We start from the raw sequence: 18,205 nt of genomic DNA, 5'->3' as shown, positions 1-18,205 counted from the left end.
AAATTCTATTTGCTTTTTTTTTTGGATTTTGTTTAATAAGAAATAATGATATCTTATTGTTATTGTGTTGGTACAAAATTCAGATTTATCCACTTAATATTCACCAAAAATTTAGTTTAAATGTGTAATTATTTTTTAAATAGATATGAACGGGTAATGCGAGTTAATCCATTACTCACCAATTAAATAAGTTTAATTGAATCATTCATATAAACTCAATCAAAGTTCATTACATATCCAAATTTATTTATTATTAGGCAAATTAACATAATTGAACTGTAATTGACACATATAACTAACGGAGACACATTTATGTTTGCTTTTATAGACAAAGCATATATCCTTAGAAATGGGTGTCTCGCACAAAAATTAGAGGCGAACAAAATGGAAAAAGACAAAAGGCATTACTCCATAAAGCGCACAGAAGAAAAAGAAACAAGCAACACAAAAAATGGCGAACGTTACCTGGGGTTTACCAGCTTCTTCCTTTTTTTTTTTTTTTTTTTTTGTGTGTCTTCAATTTTCACTAACCAATGCAATCCAATCCAAAGACTTCCAACTAAGATGCTTTCTTGCTTTGCTGTCCAAACTCGATTCTACTTTACATAGATTCATATTATCCATTTATATCGAGAGAGGTACGAAGGAAGAGTATAAATAAGAGATTCAGCGTTTGAAACTCCGTTCATTATCTAAATTTATTATATTTGTAAATATAAGTGATTGTAGGTACCAATCACAATCTAAGCAAACCATTTTGCAGGTCCCAATTGGCTTATAATTATAATTAAACGTGAATCTTCCAAGGTACTCCGGTCCATTCTTGAATGCTGTTAAATATTTTGGTTAGAAACGCAAATACACGAAACTCAAACAGCATGATCAACTTTATAGTTGTCAATTTCCAATATTTGTCCCTCAATTGCTCAATGGTGATTTTTTGCATTTGGCAACCGAAATATTGCATTTTCCATGCATATTAGGGATATTTGGAGGTCAAATATCATACCATTTCCCAAATTTCAAGAGCTAGATCAATCCAAAAGACATGAGAGTTTCTTTACCCTTTAATATCAAATGAGCCAAACGACGACGCTCAAATCTCAACACTCATTATACCAAAAACTTTCCATTCTATGATCTGTCACTGAAAATAATGCCATCAAGCAAACTCATACATGGGAACATACTCTAGAATTGGTAATTTACATATTTGAAGAGGAAAAACTATTAATGATAGAAGAGAAATTTTTAATAATTCTCCCAAAGAAAAACGATAAGCAAACAACGAAAAAGCTAAAAAAAAAAAAAAAAAAAAAACTTAGAGGGAAGCTCAAGTGGAGCTTCACAAATATGTTCTGCAGAAAGAGGTGTGATAAAGGCAAACCATGAAACTAATCCTTTAGAAAAATTAACCAAAATAATCCCTTTGTGCGTGCTAATTGCTAAGCTTTATGGCCTACTGCCCGACCACAAAGGAGAGCATTAGTTGGGATTGGATTTTCGTCTCTCCAAGAATTTGCAGGAGAAAATATTCGAAGGTAGAATTGTTGTCCCAAGTACTGACGAGCCCAGTCTTGAGATCTTACATTCCACATTCCTGCATTGTCCAGAGGCATGTAAACTGCAGTCCAAGATTTGGGATATACCTGCAATATGTGTCATTAGCTGATATTCCAATGTATGATTTGATCTAACATTGGTGTAGTTTAGAAGTCATGTTGTAGATTGATTGATAAGGAAGCTCTAATAAATATGTTTGCCTGTTTACCTGAACAGTGGACCGAGATACCGTGTCTCTAAGGTTGTAAACAAATCTGCTTGCAGGCGTCCACTCCCCTCCGTCCATCCTATTGAATTCCATCAGTATGTTAGATTATGTCAAACTCAATTCCAAGAAGAGTGTTATTATCCACAGATGACAAGAAGATTCATGTCAATTTTTTAGCATTTTAGAGATAAAAGCTATAGTGAAGGTTTTACCCCACAACAAAGAAGTGATGGCCATCAATATGCCAAGACTGAAGAGTGTCTTCAGAATTCTCAAATACAATCTCAGCATAACCGCGGTATTCAGCAGCCATCACGGATGTCTGGAGATAAGCACCACCTCCAGTGGGGTTCTGAGGGATATTGCTCTGGCCGAAGACCCCTGGAATGTTGAAATAGTCAGCTAGTTTAACCGGTGTGTCTGCTGGAATGAAGGAGACACTATTAACGGCATATCTCTGTTTCCCATTGATGATTGGGGCAGAGTTTGCAAGTCTGATTGTACGCGTTGTGTTGATCAATCCATAGTGGTAAGAGCCCTGGGGATTTGGTCTTGGTCCGCTAGCTGTTAAGTTCCGCCTGATGAGAAATATGACATGAATCTTGATATGATTAGGAAGAAGATATTCTGACCTTAATCAGAAGATCTTAGACACCCAAAGCTGTAAAGTGAAGATCTCCTATGAAGAAATGTAGGTTCTCTGAGGAGATAACCTTATTTCATTACCATGGACTAATGCTGTCAACCATCTATTCTATCCAAGAAGCGATCATAAGACTTTTATTTCCACCTTGGTGTCAAGAAACTGTATACATTACCTTGCTCTTTGCTCCTAATAAATTACAAGCTTTTAACCACGTTGCTAATGAATTCATCAACATTTGGTACTAATATAGCCATCACTCTTTTCGAATTCCTCCCTACGTCTTGCCACTAATCCCTCTTTCTTTATGCTGTCTTCTGTATTATGTCAATCTTACAAATTTGTGTTGGATAATCGAAAGATCAGAGAACAGCTAGGAATATTCTATATATGGCAGATATCTGTATATTTTACTGTAAGCATTTCATCATTATGATACCAAGATAGTTATATATTTATATATCCTACTATTGTATCTAGAGAAATTGAATTTTAACAGATGTACCTCAGTGATCTGGCCTGATTTAAAGACCAGTTCACCTCAATTGTTGGTCCACCAGGAGGAGGACCAGAAACACTTCTCTGCGAGTTGCTGTACCGAAGGACAGATGTAGCTGTGAGCACTTGGGGTGTGAAACGCGTTGAGGCAGCAATGTAGTAATCTTGTATAGGCTGATCAGCTGTGACCAGCACAGAGTAAGACTGGCCAAGATGAATATCAAGGGAATCATAAGTATTTTGCAATGTATGAGTGCCTTCTACCTCAACTAGAACCATTTTGTGCCCCTGGATTCTGAAGTTTATGGAAGTAGTAAGTCCAACATTGGATATCCTAAACCTGTAGGTCTTCCCTGAATCAAAAGTTTATCAAATTACGGTATTGCAAAATCACCATTCAATAATCGTAACGAAGACTAATCATCGTGATTCAGCTAGTTACCATGTTCCACTGTGAACACATAACCATTAGTACCACGTCCATTGATGAGAAGCCCATTAGGAAAGGGAAGATTATGGCCACTATCCAGAATGGCTTTCAAATCCTTTATGTAAAAAGATCAGAAAGCCATTAAATTAGTCAAAATGTTCAATGCATACAATGAACAGAAAATCAGTATCATCTGATACCATTAATACTCACATTGTGGCTTTGGTTGAACCAATCTCCTGCAAGTATAGTGTAGTCTCCAGCAGGGGGAGCAAAAGGAAGGGGGATTACAGAACGGCTGGCGATTTTGATGCCACCAAATCCTCCTGCAGCCTTGTGGAAAGCAAGGGAGGGAAAGTAGAAGTAGCTACCAATCTGATCCTTGACTTGCAGAGCATAAGTGTAATTCTTGCCTGGTGGAATGGGACAATTTGTGCCCCAGACTCCATCTTGCCATGAATTCCTCCTCTGCTCTAAACCATTCCTAAATAACAAGCACTATCCAGTTAACCATTGAAATCCTCTCTATATTGGGCAAAAATTTCATCACTCTCTAAATATTTGGAAAGTACAAAAGATTTACTGATCAGGGATAAGATATTCTAGGATTAAAGGTGAAACTAAAAGATAAATAGAGTTCACTAACCAAGAAATGAGAAAGGGTTCATCCAGATTGTTGAAGACATTGATTATCAAGTTGTCATTGGTCACTGACTCAATTGCTGGCCCTGGAAACTGCCCATTTATCAGTATACCCTGCCATATACTACCCATTAATCATATGTACATCAACTAATCAATCAAGAATACAAATTTCTTGAGCTTTATTCAAATTGTAAAACTTTCATGATAAGAAGACAGAGAAACCAGAAAGAAGTAAAAACAGGGTACCTGTTGCTTGACACCTAGAGGATAAATATCACCATATGTTACATTCCATGTAAAGAATCTGTATGGATCTTCTGCAATAATGCAGTCCCCTAGTAACAAAACTAGCAGCATCACCAAAGCCACCGCGAACCACCTCCCGGTCTTCATTTCCAGTCTCCAATTCCCTTCCCCAGTTGCCACACTCTTTTTTGTTTCTCTGCACTGCTGACAGAAAAGCACAGTTACCCTTTTTCTTCCCCTTCCTCTCTTCCTTCTTTCCTTTGTTACATTTCCTTCCTTTTGCTTTGCTGCGGGCTTATAATAATGGTTTCTTTAACTTAAAGAGTGTCGGTGATCAAAGATTGAAGCTTAGCAAAGATGCCAAGGTATCTCATTGAAGATGAATCAAGCGTAGTAAATGCATACAAAGAGCTATTTTGGTAGAGTTGTTTTCCAAATGCGACACTTGAATTTGATAGTTGTGTTCACAAAGCCATGTGTCCATTGTTCAGACGTTGTCTCCTTCTTAACTCATTATTGATATCTGTAATGATACACGTTTGCTGTATCTCTGTTCTTAGAAAGTTTTCAGTACAAAACTCTCTTGACAAGTGGAACCAACATTAAAGGCTCAAGGGTTTGATTGCATTTTCTTGTCGAACATGGGTTTTATTGCATGGGAAATAGCTGTATGAGACGCTGTGTAGTTTACAAAATCCCAAACATGAGGTAAACAGCTCGAATTTTAAGAAGCTGCAAGAATATTCACTTTTCAGGAGTGGGTATATCTAAAATTTAGAAATAAAGTCAGGATTAAACTGAGACATTAATTTATATTAGAACACTACCAATGATTTGTATAAACTTCTGTAACTCTCAAAGTCACATCATCTACAATCTTGATATTTTCCTTGTTGTATACCAGATGTAACATTTGCAAAACACTATTTCAAAAAAAAAAAAAACTGCAGCATGACTTGAGACCATTTTTTGACTTGTTTTTGTCAATCCATATGTGTAAAAAAATAGGGCTTTAAGAGTAGCCAGTTAACCATGATGATGTGATGGACATTATGGTGTGTACGAGCGGATTTGGGGCAGGGACGGTCATCAGTATGACCGTCCCTGCACGGTTAAAAATTTGTGCGGCTGAAAATTGGCCCTCAAAATTTTGTGCGGCTGAAATAACACCATGTAACTCGAAATCCGCGTGCAAGTGTGGGGCCCACCACTATCTGTTGTGAAAATACATCCTGTGAAAAAAAAGTTACGCGCAGTTGAACCAATGTTACGCACAGTTGAAATGAGCTAAAATTGGCAGGGACGGTTGCACCTGCAACCGTCCCTGCCCCGAGTCCGTGTACGAGCTGTTCTGCATCTTCAGTCAGTTGCGAGTCATTTAGTGTCCTTCTGGACTTGCTATTCATAGGATACTGGTTATGATGATGACGGGTACATCGGGATTGGCAGTCTTAATTCCGGCTGATGGCACCGCTAACCATTCTTGACTGCATGGAACTCATCAAAGAGATAAAAAAATGGGCAATCCAAGAAGATTGTGTTAAAGGCCACCACGGTAATTTTGGTGGGATTGCAGATCAGGATTTAAATTTTATTTTTCATTAATTATTAATATATGTGATTTATCATTTTAAATTATTTAAATTTATGCAGATATATAGTGCATTTATCTAATTTGATTGTGATTCAGTTTTCATCGATTTTTTTCCTCAAAAATAAATTAGAGTAAAAATAAGTATAAAATAGATAAATATCGATTGTAAAAAAAAAATTGATTGTGTTAGGAATAGAGAAAAAGTGGCCTCGGTAGTGATTTGTTCAGACTGTAGAGACTAGGCTATAGTGACGATTGTATTAAAATAAAGAAAAGATTGTATTAGAATAGGCTATGGTAAAAGTAGTCTAGAGTAAATAAATGCCGATGGTTTAAAATAAAAAAGATTGTATTAGAAATAGGGCAAAGGTGGTGTCGGTAGGGACAAGGGGCACAGACAGTTGCAGGTACAATCGTCTCCAACGGTTTTGGTCATTTTTAATAGTGCGTAACTTTAATTACATACAACGTAATTTTGTTTACACAACGTGTAATTTTAGTATAAAATTTTACGAATTCCACCCATAATGTTGCATAATTTATTATCTGAATCGCATAAAATTTTTTGATCAAATCATGGCCATTAACTGCTCAGACCGTCCTGCCCCATTTCCGTGTCGGTAGTGATTTGTTCAGACTGTCGGAGACTAGTAGATAGAATAAATATCAGGATGAATCGTTTTTGTCTATAATAATAATTATGGACATTTGGCAACTACAGGGAGATGCCAGTTTCTTTCTGCATGCAAAGGCTATGTGATAATAGTGATGGCGATAGTGCCAGTTTGGCAAGATTTGCCATCAAATTGATTAGCGAAGAAAGGAGCAGAAGAATGATGGGATAGATACCCTTTTTTTTCTTTTTGTAAATGTTATGCAAAGCTGATTATGGTATCAATACAAAGGACAAGTGACATTTTGACAAATATTAGAAGATTTGACATTCGTTCAAATAAAAAAGACAAAAAGGAAAAGAAAAAAAAAAGAGTTGCTATTCCCAAAAAGATAAAACCAAAGAAAAGATTTCTAAGAATGAAAAACAATTAGAGATTTTTTTTTTTAAAAAAATTCTAGTAGGAGAGGATTGGAATTTAAGAAATAGGAGGGATCAAAACATACAACTTTTAAATTTCTGAAATCTCAATTTCAGACATTAGATTAAGGTCTCCTCAACACACAAAAAAAAAAAGACAACTTTAAGAAAAAGAAAAAAATAAAGGTAAACTGGGTAAAGTATAATTTTGTTTTCCATCATAAGAGAAAACAACATTTAGACTTACCTTGATCAGAATATTCATGACAAGCTAAACAACAAAAGCCTAATTACACATTTTATGTTTCTTTAATTTATTCAATGAACAATTCTTCTTTGATGGGACAATTGTACAAAAGGAAGGGCTACACATGTTCACATGATAACTTTTTAAGTGGCTTGAGAAGAGATCCAAACTTTAAGGACCAATTGTATACAATTTTTTTAATTTAATTTAAAAGCAAAAGAAAAATGAGATTCTCTTTTGCTTTTCTTAAAGCAACTGTTGCATCTATTATGAATAGTGAGAAGAACTGACCTACATTTTCTCTTCTCTTTTCCTTTTCATGGGCTCTGCTTCATGGGCTCTCTCTTGTTGCCGTAATAATATTTGCTTTTAGTATCCAAAAAAGGAGCGAGCGTCCATTGTACATTGATAATGGGTTTCCGAAATTTATAATCAAATTTTCAATGCTGAATTAAAGCCCAAAATCTACCCACCGACGATTTTGTTCCTCTTCTGTTTTTTTTTTTTTTTGGGTTGATTTTTAACCTTTTTTAGTCAGTCAAAAGTTTATTAGGAGGGGAATGATATAATTTGTTCTTCATAAATTATTCAGCTTTTGCTTTTGCAACTAATGGCGTATTTATGTATACAAAGAGCTTATGATGGGTCAAATATTTAGGCCACATTTAGGCCCGATCCATGCTGCTCTAATATTTAGGCCCGATCCAAGATCAATATTGGGTCAGATAATAAGGGCTCAATAGAAGAGGCTCATTTACAGCAAAGCATAACTAAGCACACATTGCAAGTCCTAAAACGCCCAACACGTCAACCCATGCCACATAAAAACAAGGATTAATTTTTCTTATAGTGACAATGATAAATGATAAATATATAAAATTTAAATTTAAAATTTAAGTTTTGCACATATATCATAAATCTAATGGTGATAGTGTATATACTGTCAGTGTATATAATATTTACCCTAAAAACAATGGTCAAATGATTAAAGAAAAGTTACTGATTCGATTCGTAAATCCTCCACTTTCTCCTTCTCCAAAACCTCCAACCGAAAAAATAAAATAAAATAAATGCAAATAAATTTCTTTATTTCCTTTTCTTAAATTTATTTTTCTTCTTTTATATCTTTTTATTTTGCTCAAAAAGAAGCTTTTTTTATTTTTCTTGTATGAATAAAATTTCCTAATTTCTTATTCTTTTTGCTTCTTTAAACAAAAAAGAAGAAAAATAAATTTAATTTGCGTTTTCTAAATCTAATATAAATAGAATACCTTTGTATATACCTAATGCAAATTTGATCTATATGACAACTCGTTTCATCTTAAAATCTTTAATATCACTATTTGAATATTGCGGGACCACATGCTCAAAATTTCAAATATTAGGCACAAAAGTACAAAGTCAAAAGTTTTGACTAACACCATTTAATTTTGATCATTAGGTGCTCAAAATTCTCATCATTTGTCCTAAATTCCAGCAAAAATCAAGATATTACTGACCAAATTTGCGAAGCCAAAGCTTTTGGAACTACACACGTGCATAGGTCATAAAACAGAGATCAAAATTGCAATTCTCTCTTAACGTTACACTAAATCTTGCAAAATTTTGCCAACCGAACCAATCAAACAAAATTAAATTGGTCCAACCATGTTGTCACTATATTTTGTTTCCATTACGAATAATCGTTCTCTTTCCTCCATTTTCAAGTTTCAACATCAGTGGTCCCTATATGCTTAGCGGGTATTAAACACGTCAAAATTCAGGCCATACATAATGGGAGTGGGAGGGACCCTCCTTTAATTTCGATATAATATGGTCTAAATCAGTACTACACGCTATATAATTTTACTTTAAATATGTTCGTCCCCTAAAAGGACCAAATTGTTAACACAAATTAAGTAAAGACTCAGATGGATATTGCCGTCAATGTCAAGCAACAAATGCATTTTATACTTGTACATGGTGCCGGCCATGGAGCTTGGTGCTGGTACAAGCTCAAGCCGCTGCTGGAGTCTGCTGGACAAAGGGTCACAGCCATAGATCTATCAGCGGCGGGGATCAATCCAAAAAGGTTAGACGAGCTTTACACACTTGAGGATTACAGCTTGCCGTTGTTGGAGCTCATGGCTTCAATTCCTCCTACTGAGAAGGTTGTTCTAGTTGGGCATAGTTATGGTGGCTTTAACTTGGCTCTTGCCATGGAAAATTACCCTGAAAAGATCTCAATTGCTATTTTTGTCACAGCCTCCATGCCTGATGCTATTCATCCACCATCTTATCCTGCAGAACAGGTATCCTGCAGAACTTGTATATACCGTAAGGAGATCAGTGGGCTCCTTCTATCTCTCATAGGCAATAACCTTGAAAATTGTAGTGCATATCTTCCTGTCAAGAAACAAGAAATTGCAAAAATTATAGAACATTAATTTCTCAAGTTCCTCCTCATGGTAAACTGGCTAATTGCCCCTTGTAAGTTGTAAGTCCAGAAATTTCAATTATAACTATTACATTTTACCTATTGTTAAGATTGATGAGTAAGTTCGAATCATATGGCATACGTAGTATTTGACAAACTAAAGAAAATTGCACCTCACTCAATTTTTAAGACAAATGTTTTCATAGCTAACAAAGTGTAAGTTTTTCTTCTTCTTTTTTTCTGGCGTCCGATCACTTAGATATTTAATTTTGCAAAGGAATTATTGACATTATCACTGGTACTTTTTCACAGCATACTAAATTAATTGATAGTTCATCTTGATGTATTTTTGTATCCAAACTTTGTCGTGTAAGATGCAATATTGCAACTCTTTTTTAACTGATCATGATTTTACTGATGTTCTTTTGGAAAAGTTTTCTGCTCAATACCCAGAAGATTTGTTGCTGGACACGGAGATTTCATCCTATGGTACCCCAGAAAAACCACGGAAATCCATGCATTTTGGCCCCATATTTTTGTCCACCAAACTTTACCAGCTTTGCTCCGCTGAGGTGTGCCCTTATGTCTTTAATATTCTTGAACCTGTTTGAATTGGTTGTTTTTTAATATACTAATTTTTCATACATAATGCTATAGCAACACATTGCAAAAAACACTCCAAAAAATAACTCCAAATACGCCTATCAAAAACACTAGAAAAATAACTCTTATATATATATATAACTCTTATTCATATAGTTAATTTATATATACTGATAATGTATTTATTATCATAATTAGATGCATGATACATATATATAATTTGAATTTTAAAATCAAATTCAGACTGATTGTCGTACATTTAATGGAAATAGTGTCAGTATGTAAAAAATTAATTCAAAAAAAATATCATCACCATACCTCACCTCTCACCTCTCGCCACTACCACCCCCACTTCTTCCTTCTCCAACCAACTCCAATTTCCCCCTACCATCTCTCTCACCACCTTTCACCCACCCCCTCTGCCCTTCCTCTCTCTTCTCCAATTCTTCCCTTGCCACCCTCCTCCGGCCATCTCTTTGGTTCCCTCGTACCCCTCGCCCTTCCTTCCCACAGACCTAGTCGCATACAATCTGGTCATGTGACCAAATTTGAGAGCAGAGAGGACGAGGGTGCAGGGGAACTAGAGAGAAAATGAGGGTAGCGAGTGAAAACTTAGAGGGAGAGATGACAAAGGGAGTATAGGGGAGGCTAGAGAGGGAGGGGAGATGTGTAATGGTACTACTAGTTATGATCTGAATAAGCTAAGAAGGTAGAGGAGTGTAGCAGAGAGAAAGTAGGGAAAGAAGAGAAGTGTGAGAGGGAAGAGAGATAAGATAGTGCAATAGGGAAGGAAACTGAATTTGTTGTATCTGATAGCATGCCCTTTACGTCCCCCTTAGGCTTTATTTATACAAAATGTTCCCTCTAGATCCTTCTGCGACTAACCAATCTCTTAACAGAATGAGCATGCATGCATGCATGCCTTTTAACAGCTAGCTGACTAACTAACTATCTGAAATGCTAACTAACTTCCTGAAAAGGAAAGCATGGCAGATACATTTCTGCTCAAAAATATCTAGTGAAAATATCTAGGGTCATTACAACACCTCCCCCTTAAAAATCCTAGTCACTAGGATTGAGCTGGAAATTTGGAAACTGTGATTGTATCACCGTGACATTCTCCCAAGTTGAATCTTCAGTGCTTAGGTTCACCCATTTGATCAACACTTGAGTCACCTTTTGCCTTTTCCTTATGATTTCACGAGTAGCAATCACCCTTTCAGGGGCAATTTTAATCTGTCCATCCGTAGTCGTCAAGGGTAACTCCTGAGTCACAACATGATTCTTTGCAGATGGTTTAAGCAGGGAAACATGGAAGGTAGGATGTATCAAAGAACCAGCAGGTAATTCTAGTCTGTAGGCCGCATTCCCCACCTTCTGTAGGACCTTGTAAGGGCCATAATACTTGGAAGATAACTTCAGATTTCTCCGGACTGCTACTGAAGTTTGTCTGTAAGGCTGCAATTTCAAATAGACCCAGTCTCCTACCTGAAAACTCCTTTCAATTCTGTCCTTGTCAGCAAACTGCTTCATTCGGTTCTGAGTCTTGATTAGATTACCCTTCAACAGTTCATTCCATTTCCTTCTATCCCCTAGCCATTGTTCCACAGCAGCTACAGGAGTCTCTAAGCCATTGAGGCCTAATTGAGAGGGTGGATAACCATACAGAGCTTCAAAATGAGTCATCTTCAAGGCTGTGTGATGGTTGGTGTTGTACCACCATTCAGCAGCTGCTAGTAAGAACTTCCATTTGTGAGGTTGTTGGAAACACAAACACCTCAAATATGTCTCTATACATTTATTCAGCCTTTCTGTCTGCCCGTCTGTCTGAGGGTGGTAGGCAGTGGAATAGTGCAGCTCAGTACTTAGCTTCCCAAACAACTCCTGCCAGAAGATGCTAGTAAATAGCCTGTCCCTGTCTGATACAATGCTCAGAGGTAATCCGTGCAATTTGTAGATGTTATCAAAATATGTGTTAGCTATTGACTGTGCTGTATACTTAGAGGGTAGTGCTACGAGATGACAATACTTGGTGAACCTGTCGATGACCACCAGTATCCCTTCATATCCTTGAGATTTGGGTAACCCTTCTATGAAGTCCATTGAAATATGTTGCCATGCTTGCTCAGGGACAGGAAGGGGTTGTAGTAGGCCTGGTGCCTTGCAGTTTTCTACCTTGCTCCTTTTACAGACATCACATTGCTGCACCCACTCTTCTATCTTCCTCTTCATCCCCGGCCAGAAGAATGGTCCCTTCAACCTCTGATAGGTTCCCAGATTTCTTGAATGACCCCTAAGGTGAGAGTCATGGAAGCAGGCTATCAGTTTCTGTCTCAAGTTCCCTGACGCTCCAATGTACACCCTGCCCTTATACCTGAGTAATACCCCAACAAAAGAGTAATTTGGGAGAGAATCTGGTGTAATAGTCAAGACTTCAATTAGCTTAGTCACTGCACCATCCCCTTGGTAGCTTTCCAGGACTTCAGACAGCCATGCAGGTTTCATGACTGAGAGACTGTGTGTAGAACTGTCTTCTTCATAGTCTCTTCTGGACAGTGCATCAGCCACAAGATTTTCTTTCCCTTTCTTGTACTGTATTTCATAATCCAATCCTAACAATTTAGTAAGCCACTTTTGCTGAAGGGGGGTAGTTATCTTCTGCTCCAGTAGGTATTTTAAACTCTGGTGATCTATTTTGATAATGAAATGATTTCCCAGCAAGTAATGCCTCCACTTAGATACAGCTGTGATAAGGGATAACAGCTCCTTCTCATATATTGATAACCCCAAATTCTTAGGCCCCAAGGCTTGACTGAGATAGGCAATAGGCCTTCCTTGCTGCATGAGTACAGCCCCTATAGCCTTATGACTAGCATCTGTTTCTAGAACAAATGGTAAGGAAAAATTAGGAAGTGTGAGGACCGGTGTGCTACTCATCAGTTGTTTAAGCTTTTGGAAGGCTAGCTCAGTATGTTCACTCCAGTGGAAATTTTCTTTCTTCAGCAACTCCGTAAGTGGCTTGGCAATGAGTCCATAACCTCTCACGAACCTTCTGTAGTAGCCTGTAAGTCCCAAAAATCCTCTCAAAGCCTTCACTGATGTAGGTGTAGGCCAGTCCATCATGCTTTTGACTTTTGAGGGGTCTGTCTGTACTCCATCACCACTGATAATGTGTCCCAAATACTCCACTTGAGACTGTCCAAAGATGCATTTGGAGAGCTTGGCAAGTAGGGAGTGAGATCTGAGTGTTTCTAGGACAGTCTTGAGGTGTAAAAGGTGAGTGTTTGGGTCCGGACTGTACACAAGGATGTCATCAAAAAATACTAGCACAAATTTTCTCAAGTAAGGTTCGAATACATGGTTCATCAGGCTCTGAAAGGTTGCTGGTGCATTGGTAAGGCCAAATGGCATGACTGTGAATTCATACAGTCCAAGGTGAGTTTTAAAGGCTGTTTTTGGAATGTCAGCAAGGTACATTCTGATCTGATGGTACCCAGCTCTTAGATCAATCTTAGTGAAGAGCTTAGCACCATATAGCTCATCGAGTAAATCATCAATGATTGGTATTGGAAATTTATCCTTGATAGTCAGGTCATTTAGTTGTCTGTAATCAACACAAAATCTCCAAGTTCCATCTTTCTTTTTAACTACTAGAACCGGAGATGGAAACAGACTATGGCTGAGCTGAATAATGCCACTACTAAGCATGTCTTTTACCTGTTTTTCTATTTCATTTTTCTGGTTGTGAGGGTACCTATAAGGTGCTAACTTGAATGGCTTGGCATTGGTACTAAAGGAATTTGGTGGTCACAGTCTCTGGAAGGGGGAAGGGATTTTGGCTCTCCAAATACATCCTTGTAGCCTGCAATTAGAGCATCTAGGGACTGTTGAACATGAATATCCAACTGAGTTGCAGTGTGTACCTAAGTTCCACTCATCCTCAGCCCGCAGGCATGCTTCCAAATTCTGGTGCTTAGTCCCTCTTTCTCAGCATTATCTCTAGGAAATTTGAGGACAGCCTCCTTAGACTCCCCTTGTAGCAAGATCCTTTCCCCTTCCTTATCAAACGTCATGTTCAACTGCCTGAAGTCAAAGGTGATGGGGCTGTGTGCAGCCATCCAATCCACTCCTATGATCATATCATAAGGCACTAGGTTAATGATAAACATGTCATGAGTGAATTGTTTACCTTGCATTTCCCAATTCATGTTTGAAATCATCTTACTACAGGTCAAGTACTCCCCATTAGCCACCTTGACCTTGAAGGGTTTGATAGACTGAACCATCCCTGGAAAGAGTAGAGCCACAGTATTTTTGACAAAGCTGTGAGTACTTCCCCCATCCACCAGGATTGATAGGGGGGTTCCTTTGAACAGCCCCTGCAGTTTGATGGTATTGTAAGTCATCTTTCCCGTCAGTGCATGTATTGCCATCTCCACTCCTTTGGCCGACTGTGCCCCTTGGTACTCAATTACCTCTCCTTCCTCCAAATCCTCAGGCCTATCTTCTACTGCTACAATCAGATGGATCTCCTTCTGCCTGCACTGGTGACCTGGACCAAACTTTTCCCCACACTTGTAGCAAAGATGGTGTTCCCTTCTGTACTGTAGTTCTTCTGGTGTGATTTTCTTGAAGTGTTGAGGTGTTTTTTTGACAACATTGGCAATGACAGGTTTGGTAGGTGCCACAGTGTGTTGAGCATCAGTCTGTGTGGTGTTTCCCCAAGCCATGGCCCTCTGATATGGTTTGTGCTTCCTGTGATAGGCTTCAAAGGCATTTTCCTGTAGTCTGGCCAACTCAAAGGCTTTGGACAATGTCTTAGGATCGTGAGTTTTCACCATTAACCTCAATTCATCTAGCAGTCCACTCAAAAAACAGGAAATATAATAATTTTCTGGAAGGTGTGGGGCTCGAACCATTACCTCTGATAACAGCTCCTCAAATTTTTTTTGATATGCTAGGACTGTGGAAGAGAGTTGCAACTTGTTGAATTCTTCCACTGGATCCATTTGTCCCAAGGTTCCAAACCTCTTACACAGTTCTCCAGAAAACTCCATCCAATCCACCTTGTTACCCCTAGTAGATCTGAATCCTTGATACCACACTGCCGCTTTCTCCTCCAAGTGGAATTCTGCCAACTCCATCCACTGCTCCTTGGGAATGTGTAGAAGTTGGCAATATTTCTGAAGTTTCCTGACCATTCCCTCAGATTGTCCCCCCTAAATGCTGGAATTTCCAATTTAGGCGCGCTAGTGAAGAAGGCACTCCTAGCATTCCTTTCTCCTTGTTCTCTACTCCCCAGGTCTGAGCTTCTGGAGTGACTTCCCTCTGGAGAGCCTAATATTCCTTTCTCTTGATTTCCACGGTTCAAAATGGAGAGCTGCTGAGAGATGGCTGACATGAACGCATCTAGCTTATTGCTCAGCTCAACACTCACTGCATCCAACCTATCCCCCATGCTTTGCTTGTCTGCTGTCAAGGATTCCAGAATTCCTTGAATCTTGCTTTCTTGCCTGCGAAGCTGTTCCTCCATCGTCTTCATCCTTGTTCCATCCGCCATGGTGATATGTCGATCTAAGCTTCCTAGTCCAAGGACCGGAAGCTCTGATACCACTTGTAATGGTACTACTAGTTATGATCTGAATAAGCTAAGAAGGTAGAGGAGTGTAGCAGAGAGAAAGTAGGGAAAGAAGAGAAGTGTGAGAGGGAAGAGAGATAAGATAGTGCAACAAGGAAGGAAACTGAATTTGTTGTATCTGATAGCATGCCCTTTACGTCCCCCTTAGGCTTTATTTATACAAAATGTTCCCTCTAGATCCTTCTGCGACTAACCAATCTCTTAACAGAATGAGCATGCATGCATGCATGCCTTTTAACAGCTAGCTGACTAACTAACTATCTGAAATGCTAACTAACTTCCTGAAAAGGAAAGCATGGCAGATACATTTCTGCTCAGAAATATCTAGTGAAAATATCTAGGGTCATTACAAGATGGTGTTGGGGAAGGAAAAGGAGGGGGTTGCATGGAAAGGTGGTGGAGGGAGGAAGAGGGAGGTAAGGGAAGAAGAGAGGGGATAATTTTTAAAATTCTTTAAAATATTCTGAAAAATTTTTAAATTTTAAAACCACCTCAATATAATGCTATAGTAAAAAAAAATTTTTTTACATGTAATGCTACAGTGAAATCTTTAAAAAAATCCAAAAAAAATCTAATCCATACGAATTAATGTATTGTGGTTCTTGCAGTTTCTAAATGGCCCTTTTACTTCCTCGTTGGTTGCTATATGCATGGGAACACTAACAATGCAATTAAATGAGCTTCTATTTGTACTAATTGTCTGTAATAAGATTCATGTCATACGTATATTTATGTGAAAGGATTTCTAGCTAGTTCCAGTTACGTGTTTAATCATGTATTTATTTGCTAAATCTAATACGTAATAGCCTACTAATCATATATAAAAACCATTTGCAGTTTCTAATTTCTTTTGTGATGGCTCATGGCTAACATTTCCCTACTCCGTATTAATCATTTAAAAAAAAAATTATCAACAACTTTGATTTTTGCTAAGTGAAAAATGATGGATTTGAAAATTGGCTTTTAGTGGCTTATTGTTGATAATTTAATGTAGGTTGTCTACCTTCAAAACCGTGTTATTCTTCTAACCGGGACAGGGCATTCTACATTTAAATATTTCTTTCTTTTTCCAGTATAATTAATATATGAAGGCTTTTTAGGTGGGTATCTGCATAATCCAATATTTCTTTTGTCAGGATCTTGAATTGGCAAAAATGTTGGCTAGGCCAGCCCCGAATTTCCTAGAAGATTTGGCGAAGGCCAAACCGTTTTCACCCGAAAGATATGGTTCGGTTAAGCGAGCTTATATTGTATGCAAGGAAGATAAAATACGTCCATTAGACTTTCAACGTTGGTTAATTCAAAATATTGAGGTGACAGAAGTGAAAGAGATCAAAGATGCAGACCACATGGTAATGTTGTCGAAGCCCCAAGAACTCTGTCAAAATCTCTTAGAGATAGCTAGTAACTACATTTAGTTATGGCGTCTTGCTTAATTCATAGAGGGTAATAATGTGTGGGATTCTTCATTTCCCTGAGAGGGAATCTACATCCTCTTTTTTATTGCTACTTTACGTGGAGAATGATAGTAGAATTTAGGCTAGAATTGGATTATCTGTATCGTTCACTTGATTTTGCATTGGGTTTCTTAGGTGCATATTGGAATGTTGAAAAACAAAAGTGCTTTGAAAATTAGTGCATTGCCTAACAATGAGGCCCAATGGGCGATCAGCCGTGCAACTATACATGGATAAGTATTATAATGGCTAGCATTAATAAGTCACAGCTTGTAAATTACTCATTTCGAACCTTGTTTAGTAATTCAATTTAATAGATTTAGATTTTAATATGTTCAAACGTGTTTGATAACAAAAAATAGAACATTTTACTTAATCAAGTGACTCTGAATTGGTTAGGCAAATCTTTATCCAAAAAATGAGTGATAATTTTTCACTAATCACGTAATGCAAAATATGTTCAAATGTTAATATTTCAACATTTAACAATTCAGCAATTTAACAAATTCAAATTTTAGATTTTAATTTTATCAAATACACTGTTTGTCTTACATAGTTATGGAATCCTTCTATAGTGCTAAAGTCGGTAACGTGAAGAAGTAAATCACTACTCCCACACTCAAAACACTGCTGTCTGATGAGCAAAGCCTCAGTGTCCCTTATTTTCTGTCTTTGTTTTGTAATCAACTTGACAAAAAAATCATTGGCCATAATGGTCTAATAAATCCGATATGCATGGTCTTGCCTACCTTAAGTACAGATTAATGCTCTTTAAGATTTTCGTATTTGATTATGACTATTGGCCCTTTTCCGAATTTGTTCCCATCTATCAAGTTCAACACCTTCGTCCTTTGTGTTTGTCTGACTTGGCGCATAGAAGTGAGCAATGCTCCAAACGGGTTGTCATTTTATACCAGAAAAATTATTCTAGTTTCCAAAGCACAAATATTAAAACATAACAAAACAAAATATTATTATGACCCT

The 18,205-nt window shown here is 37.6% G+C and overlaps 2 protein-coding genes across 2 annotated transcripts; one reads left to right on the top strand and one right to left on the bottom strand.

Moving 5' to 3' along the window:
- Positions 1–1,325: 1,325 nt before the first annotated feature.
- On the bottom strand, positions 1,326–4,681 carry LOC113770653 (L-ascorbate oxidase homolog). The gene is made up of 8 exons (XM_027315179.1): positions 4,234–4,681; positions 3,989–4,098; positions 3,556–3,826; positions 3,355–3,457; positions 2,920–3,265; positions 1,984–2,349; positions 1,772–1,850; positions 1,326–1,649 (listed from the first exon to the last, which is right to left on the bottom strand). Exons 1-8 carry the CDS (start codon positions 4,378–4,380, stop codon positions 1,446–1,448), a joined length of 1,626 nt encoding a protein of 541 aa, XP_027170980.1. The 5' UTR covers positions 4,381–4,681; the 3' UTR covers positions 1,326–1,445.
- Positions 4,682–9,017: 4,336 nt separating this feature from the next.
- LOC113771583 (polyneuridine-aldehyde esterase-like) lies at positions 9,018–17,182 on the top strand. The gene is made up of 3 exons (XM_027316156.1): positions 9,018–9,398; positions 9,958–10,095; positions 16,901–17,182. The coding sequence occupies exons 1-3, from the start codon at positions 9,018–9,020 to the stop codon at positions 17,180–17,182; spliced, it is 801 nt and encodes a 266-aa protein (XP_027171957.1).
- Positions 17,183–18,205: the final 1,023 nt, after the last annotated feature.

The sequence above is a fragment of the Coffea eugenioides genome, chromosome 5 (assembly GCF_003713205.1).
Source record: "Coffea eugenioides isolate CCC68of chromosome 5, Ceug_1.0, whole genome shotgun sequence".
Taxonomy (NCBI): Eukaryota; Viridiplantae; Streptophyta; class Magnoliopsida; order Gentianales; family Rubiaceae; genus Coffea; species Coffea eugenioides.
This window is presented reverse-complemented; position numbering and strand designations above follow the sequence as displayed.